At 41.0% G+C, this 27,952-nt stretch overlaps 3 protein-coding genes across 3 annotated transcripts; 1 reads left to right on the forward strand and 2 right to left on the reverse strand.

Moving 5' to 3' along the window:
* Nucleotides 1–144: 144 nt before the first annotated feature.
* Nucleotides 145–27,899, reverse strand: LOC135709768 (uncharacterized). Its single transcript, XM_065232152.1, has 10 exons — nt 27,648–27,899; nt 21,672–23,683; nt 21,218–21,607; nt 20,719–21,158; nt 3,352–3,545; nt 2,659–3,294; nt 2,537–2,593; nt 1,606–2,482; nt 1,130–1,542; nt 145–1,068 (listed from the first exon to the last, which is right to left on the reverse strand). The coding sequence occupies exons 1-10, from the start codon at nt 27,789–27,791 to the stop codon at nt 154–156; spliced, it is 6,078 nt and encodes a 2,025-aa protein (XP_065088224.1). The 5' UTR covers nt 27,792–27,899; the 3' UTR covers nt 145–153.
* On the forward strand, nt 13,572–17,341 carry LOC135709725 (zinc finger protein 780B-like). The gene is made up of 7 exons (XM_065232098.1): nt 13,572–13,777; nt 13,973–14,602; nt 14,674–14,769; nt 14,832–14,906; nt 14,968–15,835; nt 15,896–16,320; nt 16,387–17,341. Exons 1-7 carry the CDS (start codon nt 13,655–13,657, stop codon nt 17,302–17,304), a joined length of 3,135 nt encoding a protein of 1,044 aa, XP_065088170.1. The 5' UTR covers nt 13,572–13,654; the 3' UTR covers nt 17,305–17,341.
* LOC135709726 (uncharacterized) lies at nt 19,182–20,133 on the reverse strand. The gene is made up of 2 exons (XM_065232099.1): nt 19,928–20,133; nt 19,182–19,873 (listed from the first exon to the last, which is right to left on the reverse strand). The coding sequence occupies exons 1-2, from the start codon at nt 20,048–20,050 to the stop codon at nt 19,187–19,189; spliced, it is 810 nt and encodes a 269-aa protein (XP_065088171.1). The 5' UTR covers nt 20,051–20,133; the 3' UTR covers nt 19,182–19,186.
* Nucleotides 27,900–27,952: the final 53 nt, after the last annotated feature.

The following is a 27,952-nucleotide window of genomic DNA, read 5'->3' on the forward strand; positions in this document are numbered from 1 at the left end:
AACCGTCTTCAAATTCACTGAACAAAATTGCTTTCGGTCAAGTGCCCGATGTACGACCAACTTCGCGAAGTTTGGGATGTGATAATCACTAACAGCAGAGAAATACCATCTTCATAAACGGTAGGAGCTCTATTAAAAACAATATCGGAATTTCTACTCAATCGACTCCACGCAGGTCATGCAGTGATCCTCGTATTCACCTACCTTGTCGAAGCTGGCCAAACAGTAAGAGCAAGGATAAAGCTTCATGCCAGTATGTTTCCTTTGGTGCAGTCGTAGATCCCGGTCGCGTACGAACGACTCCGGACAAAGATTACAAACGAAGGGTTTGATCCCTAGATGGACTGATTTCTCGTGTCTGTCTCGATCGCCGGAAGCCTTGTAACGCTTTGCGCAACCATGTCGACAGGGGAAATCTCGTTGATGTTGATGCGTTCGCTTATGAAGTGTCAGCATTGCGTATTTAAAGAAACCCTCGCCACAGGTTGAACATTTATAGATTCGCTTCTTAGCATGTGACTTCATGTGTTGTTGAATATTGGTCCGCTGTTTTCCACAAATGCTACAAATGTGCATGGTAGCGCCAGCATCGAATCCATTTTTCACGGAATGGATTTGGTGTAGGTGCTTTCGCAGCGTATGCTTCGATGACATCACTTGATCGCAATGCCTACATTTCAAACGTGCTGTACATTCCTGTGAATGTGTAAGGTACATATTTCGTCGGAAGTATTTCTGGCAACCTCGGCAACGGTAGTATTTGTTGCCAAGCTTGTGAGATATCAGGGAAGTTTGTTTAGGGAACCCTTTGCAACACACTGGACATGTGAACTGCCAGCCACTATAGTCAATAGACAATCGATAGCGCATATTCGTATGCACCGCCTTGCCATGCTCGATCATCGCATCATAATCAATACAGCGGAAGCCACACATGTAAACACAGCAACGATAATCGGTTGGGCTCTTGATAGTAATTGTAGCACCTGTCTCGTCCTTGTGGAGTCCGAACAAAATGTGCCTTCTAATGCGATTCATGTTCTTTGTTTGAAAAATACATCCAGCCACCTGAAAATTCGGGAAAGGATTGTGTGTTTTAAAAAAGCATGGAGACTGTTTTGCAGCTTACCTTGCATCTGTGAGACATTTTACTTTCATAGAAGGTTATGTGTTGCTCTAACTGTTCCGTGGTATCCATGAATTTATGGCAATAATCGCATTTCGGTTTCCTCGGGCTACGATTCAATGGTGGGTGATATTTCCAACGATGTTCAACAAGTTCTTCTTCCGTTTCGAATGGTTTCCAGCAACCGCAGCATGTGAAGAAATGGTCTTCCACTGTTTCGATTTGATCGCTCAGATCATCATCGTAGAGATGAGCCGCAACTTTGTGGTTCACATGATCGACTTTTCGCCACAGAATCATTTTGCAGGTACGGCAATAATAATGGATGGGATTTTCCTGCAAAACTGAATGTTTGCCATACCCCGATTTTGATTCGTAACCTCGGCTACATATCTGACAATGAAAGGGTTGACCGTCTAAAAAAAAATAAGACGTGTCGTTAATTATGAACGAAGTACTTTAGATATTCAACTATGTACCTTCAACCCTGTGTAGTTCGCAATGTGCTGCCAATTCCTCTTTGGTTTCAAAAAGGAGAAAACATCTACAGCAAAGCAGGCATTGACGCTGCAGAATGTACGTATTATTGTCCAGTTCGCCAATTACTGTAAAATGTTTCATATCCGGGGCAAGGATCTTCGTTTCCATATTTTTCTTACGCGCATATCTAGAGTGAGGCTGTCGACTACAGTGTAGCCAGATGGTTTTCTTGTCTATGCGCATGAAGTTACAAGCTTCGACTCGGCATTTATATAAATTTTTTTCGTTCCTCCAGTGATTTTGCAAATTTGATTGGCTGATAAACACAACCTTGCAATATTGGCACATATTTTCAGGCACCGGCTCTTTCGACTCTCCGTGTGCAACTGCACAGTGCTTCAGTAGCCGTTCTTCCGATGAATAGCGATTTGCACAATGGGACACACAGCAGTCGTAGTAAAAGACAACCTCCGTATCAAAATTTGATTCCGCTGTCCTGACTGATTTGAAGTCCATATGATACTTGGCCTTATGCTGTCGAAATAATTTCGGATATTCGAAAACTATTTGACAAGATCTACAAAAGTCGAACACGAAAGTATCCATACTTTTTCTATGATGTGCCAACGCTAACTTATTTGCGGAACTTTCACAAAAATCACAAGGTAATGTTCCACTACAAGTTGAAGGTGGGTGATTCTGAGTTTGGTGATCGGCCATGTCAGATTTGGTAGCAAAAAATTTGATACATTTGCAGCACCATGGTCCTTTACGCAAGACCGTTGGAAACGGATCATCGGGGTACTCCTCGATTATGTCAAATACCTTTTCAGGTTCTTCAACATATCCCAAATATTCGGTATTCAACTTTGCTACCTATTAGAATACAAATGATTAGTATATTAATATCCCACTGCCTGTTGTATTTACTTCTAAGCGCTCATCGTCATCTTCTTCTGGGAGCGCGTCCAGTTCTTGAGGATTGATCTGTAAAATATAAAAACAATAATGTTTGTCGCTTCAAAGAAACCGTTCCATCAACACAAAGTTACCTCTTCTTCGTCACAGCTCATTTCCAAAGGACAAAAGGCACTACTTTCGTCTTCAGCAGGTGAAGATACTTCATTCGCTTGCATTTCATCGCAATTTCTAAACTCGAGCATACAACCTTCGCATTTCTCACCTAGTTGTTTCAGATCAACGCTTAGCAGGCAAATTGAACAGTGTGCTTTTCCTTCGCCATCTTGCACCACCTTCGCGTATAGATCTGCTACTAAGTGTTCCGGATTATTATCATCAACCTTCATTCTTTCCCATGGATAAATCACATTTTCCAACCAATTTGCCTCCGATCTGAGACACTTTCCCTTGAATTCGTACCATGCATATAGTTTGATTGAACAGCTTTTGCAAGCGTATTTTTGAGAACGCTCCTTGATCAGTTCTACGCCGATCAATTGTTCAATCATGTCGCTTATCTTTATCTTCCATCTCTCATGAACGCCATTGACCGCAAACAATTCCTTTTTACCGTAGCATATAAGACAACTTTGAGAAGTTCCTCCTAGCGGATGTAGTAAAAGCTTTCGCAAAGAACTACGGCACAGCATGCGTAAGGAATACGATTGTTCCAACTGTTCGAGGCACCCGCTGCACACGTGTTGAGGTATACGGTCGTATTCTTCCACCTGAAGGAAAGAAGCTAGTGTTCTATTTCAAAACTAGAACTATCAAACAACACTTACTTTCGAGGTACTCGAGCCGCCAACCGCAATGAGCATATCGAATACTGGCTTTCGCTGTGTACTGACGGTGTGGGAGAGGGGAATTAATCCCTTCACTCCCGTTTGTTGACAAATGCGGCAGGTTGAAGCCATGTTGATCCTGCTCGGCGATTTATCTCGTCCAAATGCAATATTAACAGATTTATTAAAAATCACTTCGAAAAATCACGATACATCTCGCAAGCGGAACGGTTTCATTTTTGACAGTAGCAAGCAATCACTGATACAAACGCAGTGCCAACATTTCAAAAGAGCGAAATTGCTTAGGTAAATAATGGCTTTAGCCGTCGATTTCTCACGAATAAAAATACATGCGAAAAAAAACATCACTATCAGGTAGATAAATGTTTCCGCTACCAGCTGTTATCGTTAATGTGCAAGAGCGAGCTTTACTTTGCTAGAAATTAATCAGTTGTTGAAGTCATTGCTTACAAAACAGTTTCGTTCTATTGAAATGTTGGCACTGAACTGTTGTTCGTTTTTGTCCCGCTCCGCTCGTGTTTTAGAAGGCGTTTTGAAGGCGGGCAAAAAAGCCAGAACACGGCCACTGAGAATAACTCAGAGCAACCGTAACGGTTGTTGTCATTTGCGCGACTGTTTTAACAGCGCACAGCGCTCTCATTTTAGTTTAGTCACTCTTCTCCACACCGGTCGCTGCTATCGCGGTCGCCGTAGTCCGTACCGGTAGTGAGCATTTTGACAATTCTACGAATAGCAACCTTTCTCCCGCGCTGCTAAATTTGGTAACGCGCTTCTCACCGCGAAACCGGCTGCTATTTTAGTTACTCGTATGGCAACCCCCGATACGGTATTTGCGCTATGATGAGGGCTGCAAAAATGAATTTAGCAGCGTACCGTTACGGTTGCTCTCAGAGAAAGAGAGAGAGTAATTTTTACTTAGTTGTATCACAAACGAAGTGACAGACGGAGCGGCTCGAAAACTTTGGTGACTAACCTTCTATTGCAATTTTTCAGTGTACCACATGGCAACACCACAACTACTGGATTGTACCACATGGCAACACTACTATTGGATTGAACTAGCATTTTCACCAAATGTACTAGAATATTTTGGTTCTATCTCTTTCACTCTACTCAAAACTGAAATGCATAAAAACATGACAAAATGATACGCACTCTTTGCACACTGTCAAAGAATCATTGTACACAAAATCAACTTTGTTCAAATCAAAACAAAAAAACTAACCCATCTGGTGGATGATGGCACAAGCTTCCAAGAAAATTCTATTACAGTGAACCACATTATTTAAATGGATTTCTTCGCCAGTAAGTCGTCTGTCACTTCGTTTGTGATTCTATTACAGTGAACCACATTATTTAAATGGATTTCTTCGCCAGTAAGTCGTCTGTCACTTCGTTTGTGGTTGTATGCAAGGTGACTACATGTGATGCCACATACACAGATTACAGTAATCATACAGATTTTTTCAATAATTTGATACAGATATCTGTATACCTATATAGATAACAGATTTTTGAAAAATATACAGATTTTACAAATAAAGGGAATGTATTTTACATGATTTTTTATATTTATTAATTACGATCAATAATATATATATTTTTTTAAGCAACTTGAATTCAATCTGAGCATCATCAAACCCAAGTCGTATTTTTCACTAAATAAATATTATTATTTTAGCTTCCAATGGACTTGGAATCTTTCGAATGAACTTCTGATGTCCAGATATTCTAATTTCTCGTTGGAATGATTATTTGTTCTATTTGTTCAATTAAATATGTCACATGGTTACACATACAAAAGTTTATTAAATATTTTTTTGTCAAATCGATAAACAAGCAATTTTAGAAAACCAACAAATTTTGATTACCAGGGTTCCCTACCAGAAAATCAGCCAGATTGTGGCGGCCATAAGCGGTCGTAAAATACTGGATAGTCTAAAAATACAAAACATTAGGTACCAGTTATAAGAGACATATCTGTTTCCGGCTGAAAATTTCCTTAATGAAGTAACTACAGACCTTAATCTGGACATTGGACATAACACAGAACTTTTACTGGAAGTTTAGTCGAATGGCATACAATAATATTTATTTCTGTAATTACGCTTTTGAAATATAAAAATATCCAGTTGACTCTTCGACTCACAAACTGTAATCAACAGGAGTAAAAGGCAAATACTTTTTCAGGAAAATATGATAACTTTGGATAGGTTTATTATAAAAACTAATTAATTATAAGACACAACGAAATTAATGTAATTAGAATTATAATTGGCAAATACATAAAATATGTAAAATCAGTGATCATTCATAGAGTTTATTTAATTCACAGGCTATTGATTCGTTTTAAAGAAGTTTGAGTTAATTGTATGAAAATAGAATTAATCGGGCCTATTCTGTAATTAGTGACTCTTTGTTTACTGGTAAGCTAACAGCCGTCATCAAATCAAAAGGAATTGCGTCAAACAAAATGACTAAAGTTTCTTCACTGGTAACAGGAATGCATCTTACGTCACTAGCCACACCGAGTAGGTCTGATCATTTTATTTTGACGTAGAACTACGTCTTTGTCGACTATACTGGGGTGCAAGTCAAAAAATATGTGTGGTGAAGGAGTGTTAGGTTTTGAACGCTTGTAACTTTGTCATTTATAGATGAAATTAAAATCCAAATACGCCAATCCATAGGATATTACATTACGAACCTGTTGAAATAAATATTTTTCCAATTTTTCTGTAATTAAACTTTTGAAAATGTACAAATGATAATTTTATCACTGATTTCATGAAATAAGCCTTTTTCTCAAACCCAGTCATCATAAACGAATACCACTTGGTTGCACATCATTCTGCTTGAACCTGAAAAGATATAAATCAGCGCTGCTCTCATGCCACTGCTCATTAACGCTTCGGACGGCGTGGTGCTTGGTCCTGCAGCAAGCAGGACCAAATCAGCGGCTTAAGGTGGATCACGGCGTGACCACAATGAGGAAAAGCAATAATGTAAACCCCCTCCGCCCTTCACAACAATCTCTCGGCCCTCCCCCCCCCTCAACAACCTCTCCTACGCCCCCCCCCCACCATCAAACCTCTCCTACCCCTCTCCCCACCATCAAACCCCTCCTACCCCCCCCCCCTCAAATACCTCTCCTAACCCCCCCTCAACAATAACCCGAAAGCGAGACAGACTTTGACGATCCCTTTTTTCCGGGAAATAAATTTTAAACAAACCACAATCATTAGTAAAACCAAGTTTTACCAAATTTGAACAAAAAATTGCTTTGAAGACATGTTTGATGACATTCAGTGAATTACACACAACTGACGGTAAAACATATCTGGTGCCTCTATATATGCAATTATATTAACATCCAAAGTCCATAATATTTTACATATTCTGCACAAAAGAAACTTTCTGCTCCGCCCCATTCATAAAAAACTGCGGGAAATCCTATCAGGTTCTGAACCTGAAAAGATATAAAACAGCGCTGCTGTCATGCTTTTGCTCATACCACGCCACTTCCGACTGCCCTGCGGATGAAGCCGTGGCGTTAAAATGCGCCAACTGTGGTGGTGCTCACCAAGGTTCCGACAGACAGTGCTCCAAACGCGAGGACTTCAAACGCATCCGAAAACAGGCGGCAAGAAGGACAAAGTCCCGGCATTTCGGACGGAGGATTTCCTGCCTCTTCGTGCTCCTCAGCGAAGGCAAGCGAATTCGTGGGTGCATCCCGCTCAAGCAACTTCTGGTGATTCTTCTGGCCAAAGCTCTCCATCCCCCCTGGATTATGGAGACAACCACCAGCGCAAAACAACAACCCCGATCTGTTTTCAGCGGATGAACTGATGGAAATTTTCGTCAACATGACCGGTGCTCTACGTAAGTGCCGCAATAAGCCCGAACAGATCCAAGTGCTCGGTAAGTTCATCATCCAGTATGGTGTCTAAACCGCTAACCATCGCTACTTGGAACGCTTTCTCTGTAAGAGCAAAACAGATTGAGCTTGCCGACTTCCTCCGCAAGCATAGCATCGACGTGGTTCTTCTAACCGAGGCCCACCTAAAGTCCGGTGACAGCTTCTGGTTGCCTGACCACAACATTATCCGGCTTGATCGCACCAGCTCCAGGGGGGGGGGGGGGGTGTAGCGGTCATCGTCAGAAAGGGAATCAAGTTTTGCACTCTGCCCCACATCCGCACTTCTATCATCGAGGCCATTAGTGTGGAGGTGGAATCACCAACTGGAAACGTCCGGTTCATCGCTGTTTACTGCCCACGCCAGTGTACCGCAAGCAACGGATTAGGAATCCAATTCAAGAAGGACCTGACCGCCATCACCCGTACTAGCTCCCGATTCATCGTTGGGGGCGACCTGGACGCCCGCCATGAAGCTTGGAGGAACTACCAGAGAAACCGGAACGGATGTCTATTGTTCGACCACGCACAACATGGTCTGTACACTGTGCAATTTCCGGACGAACCAACTTTCATCTCTCCGGCGGGAAATCCCTCCACGCTGGACTTTTTCCTGTCAAACATCGGACTATCCAAGCCGGAGGCGCACAACGATCTCAGCTCCGACCACCAACCGGTGGTGACTGAAGTCGGTGTCAATGTGGTTCCTGCTAGAAGCTGCCTGCGTAAAGACTACCACCATGTCAACTGGGTGCAGTACGGACGAATGGTGGACAGCAACATCGATGAAAATCCACTACTCAACACCGTAGATGACATCGACCGGACGTTGGAAGGGCTCCAACAGGCCATATCCATGGCTGACGAGGCATACGTTCGACAAGTTCCTGTGAGGGGTAAGTTTGTTGCTATTGATTCCCACATCCAATTACTGATTCGGTTGAGAAATGTTCGTAGACGCCAGTTTCAGAGGACTGGAGATCTGGGCAAAAAACGTGAAATGGCCGATCTGAATAGGCAGATTGCTTCCAGAATGGACTCACTCCGAAATGAAAGTTTCGGGCATGTTGTCCAGAATCTGGATGACCGCTCCAGACCATTCTGGAAGGTAGCCAAGGTCCTGAAAAATCATCCCAAACCCGTTCCACCTCTCAAAGTCGAAAATGATGACGATCGGCTTTTAATTACCCCACAGGAGAAAGCAAATGCGATCGGCGAGCATGTCGCTTCATCGCATTTGCTTGGCTTGACTATCCAAAGTCCGCTCGATGATCAGGTTGCGCAATGCGTTCAAAACCTAGATACCTCCCCTTGTGTCGTGTCTCCGGCGGATATGATTACAGTACAACAAATTTGCTCAGCGCTGAAATGCACCAAGAACATGAAGGCTCCCGGGTTTGACGGTATATTCAACTTGATCTTGAAGAGACTCAGCATGAAAGTGCAGTCTCTTCTAACCGCTATCTTCAACAGATGTTTGGAACTGCACTACTTTCCAAGCATCTGGAAAGTAGCAAAAATCATACCGATCCGCAACCCGGTAAGGATCCAACATTGTCTTCAAGCTACAGACCAATCAGCCTCCTTTCAGCGCTGAGCAAATTGTTCTAGAAACTCATTCTCAATCGTTTGCTCAAGTTTGTCGAGGAAAGCAACATTCTCCTTCCGGAACAGTTTGGATTCAGAAAGGGGCACTCCACCAATCATCAGCTAGTATGGGTGTTGAATAACATCCGAAGTACCAAAGCTGTATCCAAGTCCACAGCCATGGCCTTGTTAGACGTTGAAAAGGCGTTTGACAATGTTTGGCATGATGGACTTGTGTACAAGCTTTGTAACTTCAACTTTCCTTTACATCTTATTAAAATCACCCGTAACTACCTCCAGCAAAGGTCGTTTAAGGTATCGTTGAATGGTTGTCTGTCAGACACGTTTTCGATCCCAGCAGGAGTCCCGCAAGGTAGTCTGCTGGGCCCCTTGCTTTACAGCATTTACACTTCCGACATTCCTCCCCTCGGTGACGGTTTCCTGTTCGCAGATGATACCGCAATAGCCGTCAAAGGAAGGATGCCTCGCGAAATAACGAACAAACTTCAACGATGCCTTAACGCCTTTGCTGATTATGCCACCACGTGGAAAATCAAAATCAATGCCACTAAAACACAAGCGATCATGTTCCTCCATCGGCAATCGCCCAAACTGAAACCGGCTCCATCTTGTACTGTAATTATGGATGGCACAAGGGTTGAGTGGTCTACCGAAGTTACCTATCTCGGGATGTTGTTCGATGAAAAGCTCCTCTTCCGTTCGCATGTAGAGAAAACTGTAGTCGAGTGTTCTACCTTGGTTAGGTGTCTGTTTCCGCTGATTTGCCGCAGATCCCGCCTCTCAAGGGTGAACAAACTGGCCGTCTACAAACAAATCATAGCACCTGCGATCCTCTACGCAGCTCCGGTGTGGGAATCATGTGCACAGACTCACAGGAACAAAATCCAGGTCGCTCAGAATAGAGTGCTGAGGATGGTTCTTGATCGTCCTTTCGACACTAGAATAACAAATTTACATGAAGAGGCAGGCATTGCCAAAATAGATTCCAAAATTAACGAAATTAAGACTAAATTTGCACAAAAATGTAATTTATTAGAACATGCTTTGATAAGCAATTTGTATATAGTAGGTTAGGTGTACATAGTAGTTGTAGGTTAGTTGTAGTTGTAAATAGTAGTTATAAGTAGTCTCCTTTTTCAAATTTTCAAACAAACCAATCCCACCAAGGTGGTAATTCTCTAAAACAGGCGTGATAGGACTAGGAACTGTAATTAATAATAATTGAAATTTCACAGGAACTAAAGTTGAAAAGACGCATCTGTGTCACTTACTAGCCTCAGGCTAAAAATCTCTAAAATAAAGATTAAAAAAAAAAAAAAAAAAAAAAAAATCTGTGTCACTTGATAAGTTATATATGTAAACCACTCAAATTCAAGAAATATAGATCATTTAAGTAGTAGTGCTTTTGCTCATTGTCGCTTCGGACAGCGTGGCGCTTGGTCCTACAGTAAGCTGGACCAAATCAGCGGCTTAAGGTGGATCACGGCGTGACCACAATGAGGAAAAGCATTAATGTAAACCCCCTCCGCCCTTCACAACAATCTCTCGCCCCCCCCCTTAACAACCTCTCGCCCCTTTTAACAACCTCTCCTACCCCCCCCCCCCCACCATCAAACCTCTCCTACCCTTCTCTCCACCATCAAACCCTTCCTACCCCCCCTCAAATACCTCTCCTAACCCCCCCCCCCCCACAACAAAAATAACCTGAAAGCGAGACAGACTTTGACGATCCCTTTTTTCCGGGAAATAAATTTTAAACATACCATCCTAGAAGGGACGAATATAACATCACCCAACGGTTCTTTCGGAACCACAACATCAAACGGCCCTTTTAAGGGCCACAAATAAAATTAAAAGAGTTGATTTTAAAACTTAATTGCATATAATGGAAATTCAAATAGTTACCAGTGTCTTCACCAAAATATGTAACGGCTTGTTTAGGACCATACATTTGAACTTTCATAATTTATTACATTCCAGGAAAAATACTTGAACCAACATTGAACACTAACAAAATTTCAAATATTGTTTTTATGTGTCCCACACATGAGTTGTTGCAACGTGATCAACAAATCAATATCTATGTGTCGGCCACATACTTAATATATGTACATATAAAAACCATGCGTGACCACACATACTATTCATTTGCGTGTAAATTTCATGTGTACTTCTGAGTGGATTCTGTTTATGTGTGGTCAAATGGAAATCATGCGAAATTTCACATGGATATTTGTCAAGAAAAATGTGTAAATTGTTTTGAGTCAACCATAACCGAAACATTGAAATACTTGAAAATTTTAAGATAAAGTATAAAAGTCAAAAATTCATGAAAAACATCAATTTTGTGTGGTTCTACGTCATACTGCGGTCGTGTCTAGGACACAACCCTTTACTTTTTTATACAATTAATTCAATCTGTGTTTTAAAATATATCAAGAATTTATAGAAACGGCCAGAATAAAATTTATAAATTACTTTCAATGAAAAGCTAAATGGGGAATAATGCATTTTATTATAATAAATAACGGGTTCCATATTTGCGATGGATCGAATTCTATAAAGCTGATTGTAAATTTTCATTATGCTGCCTTATGAAAAAGGTATGAAATCTGTTTGATGAAATTCAGTTAAATTCATAAGGCAAACTAATGAAATGCTTACCGATTTCTTGTGGCAAATAAACATAATGCAAAACGATGAATCTCGCTAGATTTTTTACCTCAGTGTTGTTAAGCCTTTTTCGCGTGAACCGAATACGCTCACGCAAACTAACACACCATCGGGCAGAGGAAATTCTTCCCTTCCCGATAGTGCTCTTGGTTTGCGTGGGCGTACTTCGGCACTCGTGAAAAGAACCTAGCAAATTATTTACAAAAGTTGATAGGCCCTTTTCAAATGCTACGCGAGAATTATTCATGTGTTCATTTTTAGTGTTGGGTGTTGTGTCAAAATAAATTCAGTAGATGAACTAAAGTTCACCCGTGCACAGTAAAGAGCCTAAATTTATAAAGAGGCGATATGTCAAAATTGGAACAATCGATTGTCTGTCAAAGTCATAACAAAAGTCAATCCAATCGAGCAGAAGACCTGTCAAATCGATAAGATGTCGTCTCTTTATAAATTCAGTCTTTTAGTGCACAGGTCTATTAGGTACTGCAGCGTGACGTCACGAATGAACTCAGTGTTAATCGGCTGAACCTTTTTGACAGTTCAGTGGTGCTGTTTACAAGCACTTAACCGTTTAAAAAAAAAAAAAATTCTAAAATTTCCGAATTTTAACTTGAAAATTATCGAGGAACAGTGCGTTGCAAGGATGTTGCTCGTGAATATTGCAGAAATGTGGTTAACATCTCACTGCAGTCTGAAAAATTATAGAGAAAATCCACTCAAGAAAAAATCGACTAAGTCCACGTAAACAGTACCACCATAGAGGTAACTCTAAGACCACGGTCCCGAAGAAAATCATTATTATTTTTGGCTCACTCAGTACCAGAACAACGGTCCCAAGCAGTCCCAAGCTATTTCACTCACCCCTGCATGTTCTGCATGAATCCACACACCCCTGATGTTATCTGTCAAACTTTCATAGCGAATCAAAACAAACATAGTGTAGTAATAGAATTTCAACTAGAATAGGGTACGTTAATCGTTTGCTTGGGACCAATAGGCTACTAAAGTGGTGAGCCAATTTAAAATCGTTAGTTTCGTATTGATTGTTGGTACCACTGAACTGTCATCAGATTGAGGTTAACCCCGACGGTGCAAAACCTAATATATTGCGTGTGACCTCGTGTGTGACCGCTTATAAATTTCAATTGATACATGATGATCATTACACGGCGAATGAGAACGACCCAAATTTGAGTTTAGTTCACTCATAATCGCCAAATGTGCAGGAACTCAGCGATGAGTAAATTTGCCTCATGTTTTCCCAGGATTTTCCAGGGAAAAATTCCCGAATTTGAGAAAAGTAAAGATTGCATTCACTCAGTCTATTGGTACTTCTCCGAGACTGAATAAAATTTTCGTCAATTTCCTCATTTTCCGGCAGATTTTTTAGGTTTTCCACAGGAAACCATGAGTCAAATTTTACTCATCGCTGAGTTCCTGCACTTTTGGTGATTATGAGTGAACTAAACTCAAATTTGGGTTGTTCTCATTCGCCGTGTCACTTTTTGAAAGGCGTCTGCTTATTAGTTGACTTATACATTTTATGAATAATCAACAATATAAATTTGCCAAAAGGTATAAAGAGATTTCTATCCGTGCGGTTAGCTTTTTGGATGCTCTCCTTGATGCTGTCAGTAGTAGTGAGATCAAAGCTAATGAGTATTTGCATCCTGCGTACCAGGCTCTATTAGGGATGGCATACTATACTAAATAGCATGGCATACTATACTAAAATTAAGCCATGCTGTAAGTAGGGTAAACACTCCTATAGTTGCTTATGGAGACGCTATTCTAACGTAACTATAGGAGCATTTACCCTAGTTGTAAGATCAAAACTGACAGCATAAGGTTTCTTTGAGTGGAATCAAATCTGGCATCTCTGGCCGCACTGCAATTTGCCCGCTTTCCAAACGTAAACATGCACTGGAGGCAAACGAATTATTCTTGAACAGTGCACTGTCAGTCAAACAAACAAGTAAAACGCTTATTCGGTAGTTGCTACTTGCATCGCTCATTATTTTTTAAAGTGGGTTTTAATCGTAAATTATAACTGGCTGAATGAGATAAATCAAAGTCAGGACCATCATGTCCTTAGGCTGTCGCATATGCCATCGAACGGAGGTGGACAGATTGATTTCCATCTCTCGTACGGTCAGCGAACAGCAGAAGCTAATATCCGACATGCTGACTGATGTTAGCGGTTCGAAGGTAAGCTATATTTAGGGTGGTCCTGGTGAAGGTATTTATTATGTACACCAGACGTTCGCTACTGCAACATGTTACCGTTTCACCTAGCGAACGGCATTTCACGTGTCAGTTAGCGGACTTTCAGTTGAAAGTCTTGCAGTTACCGACCGTCTACTAGTGTATTTAAATTGAATATGTACTTGCTGTTTCATCCAGATGGAAGAACCCGACAGTTTACCTCAACACGTGTGCAACGCGTGCTTCGGACAGTTGGATCAAACGTACTCCTTGCGGATGGTATGCCGTCGTGCTTTGCGAATGATGTTACTGAATCCGGTGGGAGGAACTATAAGCAGGTGTCTCATATGTTGCGCATCGAACGACGAAAAGATGCTGATTGCCATCGATCGCGTTTATGAGAGGCGGAAGATGAAGATAAGCGACATGATTGAGTATTTGATTGGCGAGCTGATCAATGATCGCTCGCCAAAGTACGCATGTAGTAGCTGTTCAATCAAGTTGGATTTGGCGTACGAATTCAAGCGAAACTGCCTCAAATCGGAGTTGAAATGGTTGCAAAAAGCATCTTACCCATGGGAAAGGATGGAGGTAGACGGTAGCAATCCGGAGCACTTGATAATCGATGTATACGCAGAGGTGGTGCAATGTGGCGCAGGAAAAGCGCAATGCTCGATTTGCCTGCTGACCATTGACTTGGACCAGCTTGGTAAAAAATGCGAAGGTTGTAAGTTGGAGTTTCGAAAATGTGATACGATGCAAGCGAACACAGGTCCTTCACCTGCTGAAGAAAGTAGTGCATTGGAGAGGGACTGTGTCGGAGAAGAGGTAACTTAAAGCTGATAGAATAGCATATTTGAAGGATTCGATATCGTGCGTTTATTTTTAAATATTTACAGGAAAATTCAGAACAGGATGATGAAGAGCCCTTTGATACTGATTCCCCCTATGAAGATGCTCATTTTCCTTTGGAGATGGAATGTGCCGGAGAAGAGGTAGCTTGATGTTGATGGGATGGTTTCTTTGAAGCAACCAACATACTTCTTTAACTTTACAGGAAAGTGCTCGAGAACTGTATGACCTCGCAGAAAAAGAAAACGACGATGAGCACTTCGAAGTGAATTGCCCAAAGGTAAATGCTAAATTATAAAAAGCAGTGGAGTATTTATTTCTAATGGTTTGTTTCCCAAAAGGTAGCAACACAAAATTCCGAACATTTGGGATATGTTGAAGAGCCTGAAAAGGTATTTGACATAATCGAGGAATATCCTGATGATCCGTTTCCAACACTCCGGCGAAAAGGACCATGTTGCTGTAAATGTTTCAAGTTTTTTGCTACCAAATCTGACTTGGCCGATCACCAAACTCAAAGTCACGCAGCTTCAACTGGTAGTGGAAAATTATCTTGTGATGTTTGTCTAACACTTCATGCCAATCAACAAGCATTGAATCAGCATAGAAAGAGTCTGGATACTTTCGTGTACGACTTTTGTAGATCTTGTCAGATAGTTTTCGAATCGCCGAGATTGTTTCGACAGCATAAGTTGATGTATCACATGGATTTAGAAGCAATCAAGGATGCGGAATCAAATTTTGAAACGGAGATTGTCGTTTATTACGACTGCTGTGTGCTCCGTTGCTACAACCGCTATTCATCGGAAGAACACCTGCAGAAGCACCTTAATGTGGCACACAGGCAGGAAGCGGAGCAGATGCAAGAAAATACGTGCCAATACTGCAAGGGTGTATTTATAAGTAAATCAAATCTGTTGAATCACTGGAGGAGCGAGAAGGAAAGATATGTATGCCGAATCGACAGTTGTAGCTACATGCGTATGAACAAGAGTACCATGTGGCAGCACTGTAGTCAAAAACCTCACGTAAAAGCTTACTCGGAAACGAAAGTCCTTGTACCGGACATGAAGCATTTTACCGTAATTGGTGAATTAGACAGTAATACGGATATTTTACTGCGCAAATGTCTAGTTTGCTGTAGTTGCTTCCTCTGTTTCGAAACCAAAGAGGCATTGGCAGCACATAGCGAACTACATAGGGTTGAAGGTGCATAGCTGAATATCAATAGTAGTTCGTTATGGGTTAAAGAAACGTTTTTCCTTTCAGACGGTCAACCCTTTCAATGTCAAATATGTAGGCGGGGTTTTACAAAAGTGGGTCTTAGTCAACATAGCAGATTCCAGGAAATACCCACCCATTATTATTGCCGGACCTGTAAAACGTTTCTGTGGCGAAAACTCGACTATGCTTACCACAAAGTTGCGAATCATCTCTACGATGATGATTTGAGCGATAAAATCGAAACCGTGGAAGATCATTCCTTCACATGTTGCGGCTGCTGGAAAGTGTTCCAAACGGAAGATGAACTTTTAGAGCATCGCCAGAAAAATCACCCACCAGTACCTTCGAATGTTTTTACTAAATCGATGATGTATCCAAAATGCGATTATTGCCATCAGTTCAAAGGGAGCATGGAATTGCTAGAGCAGCACATTACCATCTATGAAAGTAGAACTACTCACAGCTGCAAGGTAAGTTACAGCAGTAATTGGTATGAATGTGGTGTAGATAGAATCATTTCTCTCTCCGCATTCCAGGTGTTCGGGTGTGTTTTTCAAACAAAGGATATGGATCACATGAGACGGCACATTATCCACGGGACCCACAAGGACCCGGCAGGTGCCATCATTGGAATCAAGAGCACGGGTCCAGATAATTACCGCTGCTGTGTTCCCCGATGTGATTTTCGCTGCTTTGATTACGACGCGATGATCGAGCATGGCAAGGAGGCACATGTCGATAGACGCGAGCATATGTCAATTTGCCACAGCGACAGCCAGTTCACATGCCCAGTGTGCTGCAAAGGATTCGACCAGCAAATTTCCTTGTACCGTCACAAACATGACAAGAAGAAACTCCGCTGTCGAGGTTGCCAGAAGCACTTCCATCGAGACATGTACTTTGCACATGTAGCACAATGTACCGAGATCTTGAAATGTTATATATGTGACAAAGTGATGAATTCGAAGGATACCCTGCAAAACCACCTAAGTGCTATTCATTCTGTGAGACAAAAAGCTGACGCTGAAAATAACTTGCACGTTTGCAGTATTTGTGGGAAACAAGTGAAGAAGATTAAGCAACACTTGAAGAGACATACAAACAAGCGAAACTGGGAGTGTTCAACTTGCGGGGCGCGTTTCAAAGACCGTGCAATACTGAATAATCATGAGCGGACGCACACCAATGAGCGAAACTTCCCCTGTCGACAGGGTTGCGACAAGCGTTATAAGGGTCAGGGCGATCGAGACAGACACGAGAAATCGGTCCATCTAGGGATCAAACCCTTTGTTTGTGTACTTTGCAAGGAATCGTTCGTGCGCGATCGGGATCTACGGCTGCACAAAAGGAAACATACTGGCTTAAAGCTGTATCCTTGCACTTATTGTTCGGCCAGTTTCGACAAGTTAAGTGAATTCGAGGAACACTGCACGCATCACGGGACCGCGGATTGAGTAGAAGTTTTGGAATTCAGAGGTAAGTGGCATTATGACGATACCGTTATTATAGAGCTCTGTTCCGTTCATACAGTTTCTGGTTTTTCTGCCGATAGTGATAGTCACAGCTGCTTAGCATATATTAAAGGCTTGTGTCATAGACATGACGTAAGACTACGTAAAGTTGGTGTTAACATAAATGCATTTTTTACTATTATCAGTAATTTGAAAACATTGATTTTAGCAGTGGTAACAAGTTATGGAAGTTCTCCGATTTTAGCCATGAAAGTGGGTACGGCTCGATTTAACATTGACTGCAATAAATAAATGAAATCAGTTCCTTAAACGTTATTTGCTTGGCCATTTGATGTTTTGGAATCAATGCGATGCGATAATATTCCAGTGTTTAAGCACACGGCGAATGAGAACGACCCAAATTTGAGTTTAGTTCACTCATAATCGCCAAAAGTGCAGGAACTCACCGATGAGCAAATCTGCCTCATGTTTTCCCAGATTTTTTCAGGATTTTCCAGGGAAAAATTCCCGAATTTGAGAAAAGTAAAGATTGGATTCACTCAGTCTATTGGTACTTCTCCGAGACTGAATAAAATTTTCGTCAATTTCCTCATTTTCCGGCAGATTTTTTGGGAACCCTCCGACCTTGCTCTAAATGCCTTCTAGATTTGTATTTTTTTTACGTGACTACGTCTATGATTTCTATATGGGAGTACACTGTGTGAAAACCGAAAATGGAACATGTAACAAAATTATGAAAGATTTTGAACGTTAATAACTCAGCTGCCCCTGGACCAATTTCAATAATTCTATCACCAATATGTCGACGAATATGTTAAATTTAAGACTTTATCATTTTTCAAAATGTCACTATTGAAAATTGCACGATTGTGTAACTGTAGCTATGATAATTAAAATTATCACCGATTGCCTGCGAAAAGCGATTTCCCTATCACAGATTTCAAAGTTGAATTCCATCCGGTCTCACCAAACGATTTTTATTCAATCACCGCGTAGGAGTGGTGGTGTTCTCCAATACGCAACGAAAGGCTCCCCACAACCAGCTAGCTATCAAGGCGACCTCAACCGCTGATCGGATTCAGTTCCAAACACCGTGTGTGGTGGTGTCCGGTCGTTGGCATCAGCAGCATACTAAAGAGTATAAACAGAGAGAACCCCGCTATAATTCCTATTCCTACAAAAAACACAAGCTCCTGCCGCAGTTAACAAATAAGATTTATTATATATGACCACATAGTCCTACGTCATCATTGCGTACAACCCCATAGGGCTTGCCCTTGTAGTTTTTGGATTTGATCTGAATGTTGACTGAATTTTCTTTCCAGGGTATTTGGACTTCAATATCATCTTCTGTATGTCTCCAGAGCTAGACCTGCTTCTTTGGCTTTATTACGTCCCCACTGGGACTTAACGCCTGCTGAGTACTTCCACAGTTGCTAATTGAGAGTTTTCTAAGCCGGTACCACTTTTGCATTAGTATTATTGTGTGGGCAAGTGCAATCATAGCTCTATGCCCAGGGAAGTCGAAACAAATTTCCAACTCGAAATATTCTTGAACCGGATCGGAAATCGGACCCAGCCGTCTCCATCATGGTCTTGCTGCTTTATAGTTGCGCCTTTACCGACGGAGTTAAGGGAGAGCGAGACCTTTCTGATCTTGCTATATAGGAATACTTTATTATGTGGCCTCAAACAAATTTGAATCAAATGGTTAATAAGAATTCAACTCCATTCATGAATTGCTTCGTTATAAGGGTCATTAAATTTACAGTTAGCAAATTTTAGAGTTGCACAGAATAGAGCCCACAAAGACGTCATTCTACGTAGGTAGTCTCACCAAAAATAACAAATCAAACCTCTTTGTTTAGCCCATCAGCTGATTTATTGCCGTCCCAAGTGGAAAGGTGTGATGCTGTTCATGTTGCTGCTGCTGCTGGTGCTGTTGTTGATGTTGTGGCGGTGTTGTTGTTTGCATCATTTCAATATGACGAAATCTGGCTCGTTTCATCGCCTGCCGTATTCGATCCCGTTCCCGTTGTGCTCGTATTTCGTCCTCGCTGCGACACGCCCTCCGCTGAGCCTGTCGTATCCGTGCCCTTTCGCGTTCCTTTTCCCGCTGGTCGCATGTCATTTTGGCGCGTCGCTTTGCCGTCGAAATACGCTGCCGTTCCCGGTGCTTGCGGGCCTCCGACAACCAGTCTTTTTCGCCCTTTGGATTCACATTGTGCCCCCCACCGATGAGGACGTTATATGCGGAAAAGGTGGAACTTGTTGCATAGTCTACGGCCACGGTCAGCTCTTCGGGTTCCAGTTCTAACTTAACGGGCATGGAGTCATTATGTGATTTGTCGTTTGTTCTTGGCGGTTCGATGGATTGAATCTGCGTAATATCAATCACCTCTGCAGTCTTTTGGGGTCTAACTGTTATGGGTAGTGTTTGGGTCAACATTCGCTCCGATTCCCGACACAGCTTAAGGAACGAGAATGCCTCATCCAGTCGCATCAAGCAAGACTCGCATAAGAACTGCGGCAGTCGGATATCTTTGGTTAGCTAAAACAGAAAATCTCATTATTTTCTTAAAGTTTAATGTTAGGAAAATATTACCAATATTTGCGTGCATTCGAAAATCATTTCGTTGATCGGCTTGGCATGTCTTACTGAATTGTTAGTCAGTAGGATGGGTTGTGAGAATATCTGCATTCGACATATTCGACAGAATATTGCCATTGTGGAAAATTAACTCTGAATTAAATGGCACAGCACAAAGTTCTACTTTTTATACAAAACACTAGCTGTTCAGCTTCAGCAACCAAAACTTAACTTATCAGTAAACCTGTCAGAAATTTGTTTATTTTCATGAGAGGAGAAAAACATTCGCAGAAGGGTCGCACGATGCTGTTTTGGATTCGGGCGGCAGAAATTTGTACGCGGTTCGAGGGCGGCTCAGTAATATAAACCGCTGTAATCAGACAAGAAGGATGCCGCTGGAACCGATTTTTTTTGGTGTTGCCTTGTTGAGACCCGGGACGGCACTGGACAATCCAGCTTCTCACTCTTCTTAATGTTTTTGAGGTTAGAATCTTAATAGTAGTAGTAGATAATTCGATTGTGCTCGTCGCATAGCGGTCGTATCAGAAAACGGGAAATTTGCCAGACTTGACGTGTTGTGTTCGGTAAATGGAGTTTATAGAAAACGTTCGAACTAACAAACAAATCGGATTGAAAATTGTCCATGTTAATACTTATATTCCATTTATTAGCCACCCCAGTTGGAGTTTTTCTTCACCACTAAAGTTCATTGAATACATTCATTGGAAGCAGTTATTTGAAGTACTTTTCAAAATTAGATTTTCATCTGTATGGATCCGTTCAACTTAGAGAAAATAATCATAATTACATAACTTTCGATATCAACATTCCGACGTTCTCAGACGTATCAAACGCATGAACTTTAAGCTGTTGCCAATGTGCAACCGCTTGATGAGTTTCATAGTTGTATGCATCATGCACCAGAAATTCATGGCATATTTTACAGAAGTAGTACAATTTCCGTACTCGCTGCAATCGATGACGAATCAGTCGACTATCAGTTCTGCAATCAGCATGACATAGTTCACACTGTGCTGTGTTTCCCGGTCTGATCTCTTCGGTATGGAATTTGTCGCAATGGGCTTGCAGTGCTTCTTTGGAGCTGTACCACTCTTGACATCCACAGCATAGTTCGCCTTTCATGAAGAGCAGCTTGTATTCTTTAGTTTCTTTCAATGTTTTAAATATAGTTTCACTTTCAATCGATTTGAAGGGATTGGGCGAATGAGTGACATTTTCCTTTTTCCTGCAAAAAAAGAGCGATATTTCAATGTAATTATAATGGAGACATATTTTCAAGTTCACCTCAAAGCTAATTTTGGACATAGTTTCGAAAGGATGACGTCATACACTTCTGGTACCGGGATGGATGACAGCAGTTGTTTTTCCGTGGTGTGATTTGATTCTCGGTGGCTGTGGAAGTCTTCTTCTACTAATAGACTTTCGCAGAATTTGCAGTAGTAGAAAATCCGCTTTGAGCTTAACATGCGGTGATCCTCAGCTGTCGTGCAGATTTCACAACTAGGATTGTTCACATTGGGTTGTGCTTTCGAATGAGTCCGTGTACGATGTCTTTTGAGCTGTTCCAGTGATTTGAACGGTTTCAAACAACCACAGCAGAGAAATCCTTTGAGGAATACCATTAAGTATTCGTCGGTGTTTTTCAAGGTATCGAAAAAATCGGTGTCGGGAGTTCTGAAAAAATGAGACAGACAATTTTTCATTTCTATTAAATAAGATTCAATTCTACACAATGTACCTTCCAGCTAATGGCACTAGCCTAGGGGCTTCTAACTGCTCCTCTTCAAACCCTATGAATTCTTCATTGGAGGATACTTCCACAAATTCATTCTGAATTCTGTATGTCGTCACATCATTAGTTGTTATTGTGGCATCGTTTGGATGTGAATCTGTTGGTCGTTCTGTTATTATGGCACCCATTGTGTCGATGATGTCCAAAGGATTGTGTTGCAATTTCATGTCTGTGTCGAGTACTTCTTCTTCTTTCAATTCTTCTGGACCTTCGGGTTCCGAGTCGTTGTCACTGTCAATTTCAACGGTGAGCGTACCTTTCACAGCCTGAGTAATACATTTGCTGTTTACTGCTGGTTCTTCCTCTACTCGCACTTCAGATGTTGAGTCGTTATCACTGTCACTATCAACGGAGAGAACACCACGATTACGAGGTATTATATTGCTGTCTGGTTCTACCCGTATCCATTTATGGGCAAATTTCATTCCGAGAACTTTAGGATTGAATTCAGGTTTCTGCTGTAAGGGACGTTGTTTTTTGGCTACTGGTTGGCTCGATTGGACTGGCGCTTCTTCGACACGTCGCTTGTTAGATACTGGTTCAATCGATTGAGTAGGTGGTACTGCCTCTTTGTTAGACTGTTTGGTAGTTGTTATTTTGGCAGAACCTAGTACTATGCCACGGTAGCTAAATTGTTTGCTATGACTCATCAGATGCGCTAGCAGTGATTCGAGAGTTACCGAGAAAAAGGTACAATCTCTACAGCAGTAAGCTTCCACATATCCTTGTTGAGCTGCTTTGTGCTCCAATTTAATGGACAGGTAGTTATCAAACCGTAGTTTACATTTGATACATGTCTTTTGTATGGCCGCAGCTCTGCAAACGTTGTCACAGTTGTTGCATAGGAAAGCTGTGATCTGCGACCAAGTGAAGCGTGCCTTTTTGTAAAGAATTTTATGATCGCTCGCAGCTAGAGTAGCACAGGCTTCCGGCACCACTGGCGCTGGGGAGGGTTTATCGACAGGTTTCTTCAAGATCCGGGAGGCAAGCATTTTAAATTCCGCGGGATTTGAGAAGGAAGCTTTCTTAAGATTTGGTTGTCCATCGGATGCAAATAGAACAGCAGCAACGGGTTTCAAAGAAGATGAACCATCTGTTTGCGTGACTTTCTTCGAAATACTTGTAGTAGATTGTAAGTTTGAAGTTGTTGATTTTGGAGCTTCGTACTTATCATCGATGGCGAGTGGATCTTGAGGAAGCTTTTTGAATACTGTTTGGCCTATCGTCTTGCCAGGATTCAATGTTGGGGATGGCGAATATATTTTTCTCTCCTTTGACGCAGGAACCTTTGGGACAGTTTTTGGATTCTGAGTGATCACTTGTGATTTGTTTTGTATGTTGCTTTTTGGACTAGCGGATTCAGCTGGTTTGGTGCTACTTGTTATTGCTGATATCTGGTTTCTAACTTCCTTTGCTTTCTTTTCTGTTGAAGATTTTATCGGGGTTTTAGCTTTTGGCGAAGTTTGTTCAGGTGGATCATTAAAAATCAAGAACTCATTTAATAGCGAGGTATTATTGAGTGTTTTAGAACTATCGTTAGTTTGATTTCGGGATTCTTCAACGATACGGGTTTCAATCGAATGGCTGCGCAAAGTCGCATTAGATTTTCGTGTTAATTTTCGAAAGTCAAACCCAGTGTTCAGTTCTCCAAGGCAAACGTCGCAAATGTACTGCGGGAATTTATCATTGTCGGACACATTTAGTCCAGAAAATCGTTGAATGATATCGCTTATCTTCATCAACTGGCTATCGCAGATACAGAAGAGAGAAATGAGCTCTTCCACCTCATTCTTGAGACAAATCCGGCAGCGATAGTCTTCGTCCTCGGTGTCGAGTGTCGGATTTTTTTTGTAGTTACCCCATGACTGGCGGCAACGTTTCCAGCAATCATAGGCAATATCCAGATTGCCCAGGCATGCGTCACATGTGTACTGAGGCAGTTTGTCGCGACACGAAATCTGAATGAAAATTACATGTTGTTGATTATATGTACAAATCTAAGTGAATCAAATTTACGCATTTGTGTCAGTTTTTTAAGCGGCGATAATTAAAAAAGATAATCTTTTTTTTCGATTAGTTCTATTGTTTAATACTAACAAGGAAAATGACTGCTTCGGCGATACCTTTACCCTCCTTTACCTATTACGGTCAGGTTGATGAACAAAGTCCTAGAGTGCTCAATTTTGGTCAATCGCTGCCTTGAAACATGTGATTTGTGATGTATTCTCATGCAAAAAAAAAGAGCGCTTAAGAACTTCATTTCCCTTTGACAATAATAGTTAAAGGTATTTTCGAAGCTGGTCTCCTCAAATCCAGGCCGACTGACGTATCGATTAAACTTCACCCTCTCCGGATCCCATAAAATTTTGTATAATTGTTCGCTATGTCGTTTGGGCTTGAATTCAGAATTTTGTCCAATATCAGAGAAGTTGATTTTTGATAAGCTTTTATATGAACACTAGCTGAGTGTGCCCGGCCTTGCTCGGGATTAGCTTGAGTTTATGCGCCAATTAAAAAAAAAAACAAACAAAACATGCTATATTGTACGTAGCCCCCCCCCCCCCCTCCCTCTCTTATCTAAGAAGCTACCCCCTATGACCTCCACATGCCAAATTTGGCTGATTAGTTCTCGAGTTACCATCATAAGAACCTTTCTCTACCCCAAAAACCTCTGTATACACATTTTAACGCCGATCGGGTTCCGAGTCTATAAGGGTCAGATAGACAGGCAGAAATTAATTTATATATATAGATAAGTTTTAAAATATTAAAAATTTGTATTTTTGCTATTGAAGTTTTTACAGTTTTTGTCCGACGTTATACGGTGTATTTTTTCCTAAGAATGCAAAACCACCGGTGTTAAAATGACCAGATTCCAGATTATTGCTCATAGCGTATCATAGATCTCGCCAGTCTTCGGTATTGAACATACAACGTAGTGTTCGAGATGAACGTGTTTTCGCTGTGTTGCTGCTTTTCATGTTTGCACTCACACAGAATCTTTTGAACCTTGTGTTCGAACATGTATCACACATGGGCGCGTCCAATGTTTGTACATGATGTTTGAACATTGTGTTTTCAACGTCTCAAACAACAAAAGTTCAGCGTGTTGCTAAGGGTTTTTTTGACAAAATTATGATTGATTTCCAAGCCTTAATTTTGATTTCTTGGTGAAAAAGCATGCCTTGCGCTTTTGAGTTCACAAATATGTGTTTGGCTGAATACATTTATTACGTTGGTACAAAATATATAGAGAACATGTGGATATTTTTACCAACATTCACTAAAGAAAAAGTAGTGAATTAAACGATGATCAAGTGCAATGTCAATGCGAATGAGCGATCTTTTCCTACTTTCCAATTTACAGTATTTTTCATCATACTCCCAGTGCCTGTAAATAACAAATCTCGCGCAACACGAGAAAAGGGCCCATGTTGATCGATTCTCTTCATCGATTTTCTCTTTTGCGAATAACCCGACTGCAAATGAATTTCCAATTGAGTGTAACGTTTCACGCGCAAGCTAACATTATCATCTGTCGAACTATGCTGCGAGCTTAGCGAGAAATTCGTTTATGTTGCCGTAGTAAACCAAAAAGATCGATGAAGAGAATCGATCAACGCGGATAGGCCCTTTTCAAATGTTACGCGAAAATAATAGATAAAGTTAAAGACTTAGTGCGATTGTGTCAGTCATATCAAGACCAACAATTGAAATGGCATTAACTCCATTTTGTAAACAAACCTTGTAAGGCCATTTCAGGCATAACATTTGATAACGACACAAAAGCATTTGTAAACAAACTTTCTAAGGCCCTTTACACGCGAACCAAAGTACGCCCACGCAAACCAACAACATCATCGGATAGGGGCAACTATCACCTTTCCGAAAGTGGTATTGGTTTGCATGGGCGTACCTTGGTTCGCGTGTAAAAGGGCCTTAGAAAGTTTGTTTACAAATGCTTTTGTGCCGTTATCAAATGTTATGCCTGATTTTCTCGCGAACCGAAGTCCGCAAAGGCAAACCAACATAATGAACAGGTAGGGGAAATTCTCCTCTACCCGATTGTGGTTTAGGTTTGCGAATGAAGGTTTCGGTTCGCGAGAAAATGGCCTTACAAGGTTTGTTTACAAAATGGAGCTAAGGCCATTTCAATTGTTGGTCTTGATATGTTTTAATCAGGAAAATATTCTACCATAGTCCATTCTACGCGCACGAGAATTGATAGTCCGAAAGTGAGGATAACAATAACAAACCATCATTTTTGGCTGTAGCGAAAGTGAGGATAACAAACTTTGCACTTGAACATGGGACTACGCAAGTATGCGTGTTATAAACGTCGGAGAGGTCCATGGAAGAAGATTTCCAGATGAAAACATTGATATATACACTGAAAAAAGTTTTCATACAGTTTACATTGGGAACGCACATGATATTTTTCCAATAACAAAATTAATGATTTTTATCTGAAATTCACATAACATTCATATGATCCCATGAATTCTATGTGATAAATCACATAAATTTCATTGGACACATAAGGTTAATGTGATTTTGTAGTGCGATTCCCAATTATAAGATCACATGAAAGTTATGTGAAATTCTAATAGATATTTTCCATTGGAAATGTGATTTATTTTTTGAGTGTACGCCTATCTCGAACACGACACAAGAGGAGGAAAGATTACCGTGTAAGCACCAAATTCCACACTGTGTCTACTTCTGCGCATCAAATTATTTTTGTTTGTGTTTCAACAATATTTTTGAATTGTTACCACTTTAAATATTACTTCCCGTGCATTAGAGCTGTAAGTACACGGATCATTTTGAAAATATCTCATAATATGTTGATGCTTTTTAAACACTTGAGTTCACAATCATTATGAACAACGTGGAAAATGGTCCGGCACGGTAATCCGTCCAACAAAAGCAATCCGAAGAAAACAAACATCGTGTTCAAACACCGTGTTTGCACATATGAAAAAGAACACGTGGCTTCAACAAAACGTTCATGTGTGTGTATTGAACAGCATATTTGAAATGAACATAACAACACAAGGAAGAGCGTGTACGTGTTCAACAAAAACGTTATGTTTTTACATCGGGTGCGAATGTGCTCGTGTTTTTCGGAAGACTGGATCTCGCCCTAACTCGAAGGATGTTCTGCTCAATTGGGTTTCTACAATTTTGAAAAATGTTTCTATTTTATATCATCTGGAAGAGCGTCGTTTTATGAGCACAACGATATTTGTTTTTTTTTTTCGAAAACACACACTTTCATGTCGATTTTAAAATCAAGATTTAAAGCAAAATAATAACTTTATTGATTGACACTAAACCAGTTAAAATAGTTGTAGTGTACTAAAATCGATGTTATTTTGGATTTCCATTTTAATTTATCACATATCTAATGGATGAAATCCATGTGAATTTCACATAGCTTTTCCTGTGATGCAGCTATGTGGCAAATCCCACAACAAAATCACATTAATATTATGAGGCCGATGAAATTCATATAAAATTAATTTGATTGCATAACTGTTATGTGAAATTCAGATGAATAATGTCATTAATTTTGATTATGGATGAAAATTATGTGCGTTTCCAATGAAAGCTACATGAAAACTATTTTCGGTGTAGAATGCGACTTCAAAAACCGCTGTAAGAAAACCTGGCAGTTTTGTTAGCCGCTCTGCCTTCAAGTTGAATCCTAATCAAATACTGTATCAATGCAGGAACCGACATCAGGACATCATAAAGGCAACTAGCTTCCAGTCAAAAATTATTAAATTTATTCGGACCCATGGTTTATCCGATGTCTGTTCTACGCCGACCAGTAAAAAATTCATCTATCGAATGCCGATGGGCGTCAAATGGGTTTAAAAACTTCCCATGATAAGTAACTTTCAATATTCCACTTACCACAAGTCCCGTACAGGCCAGAGCCATATGAGAAATCAGTATCTTCTGCGTGGAAGCAATGCAAAACACCGGAATCAGCTCGTCCACTTCCATGGCCAGGCAAAACCGGCAACGGAGATCTTCCTGCGGTTCTTCACCGGACATGTTTTTGAGCTGCACGTTCGGAGTAATTAATTAGCGGGATACCTACTATCATGAATAAACTGATTTTCACTGATAGCACGATCGCGATTGATGGTAATTTTGATGCCTGGCTACAGCGCGAGGTAAACAACAAAATGCTTATTCGCTTTAGCCGCTCGCCT

Source organism: Ochlerotatus camptorhynchus, unplaced genomic scaffold, assembly GCF_037179485.1.
Source record: "Ochlerotatus camptorhynchus isolate MF236.1 unplaced genomic scaffold, CSIRO-AGI_Acam_v1.1 ptg000363l, whole genome shotgun sequence".
NCBI classification, from domain to species: Eukaryota; Metazoa; Arthropoda; class Insecta; order Diptera; family Culicidae; genus Ochlerotatus; species Ochlerotatus camptorhynchus.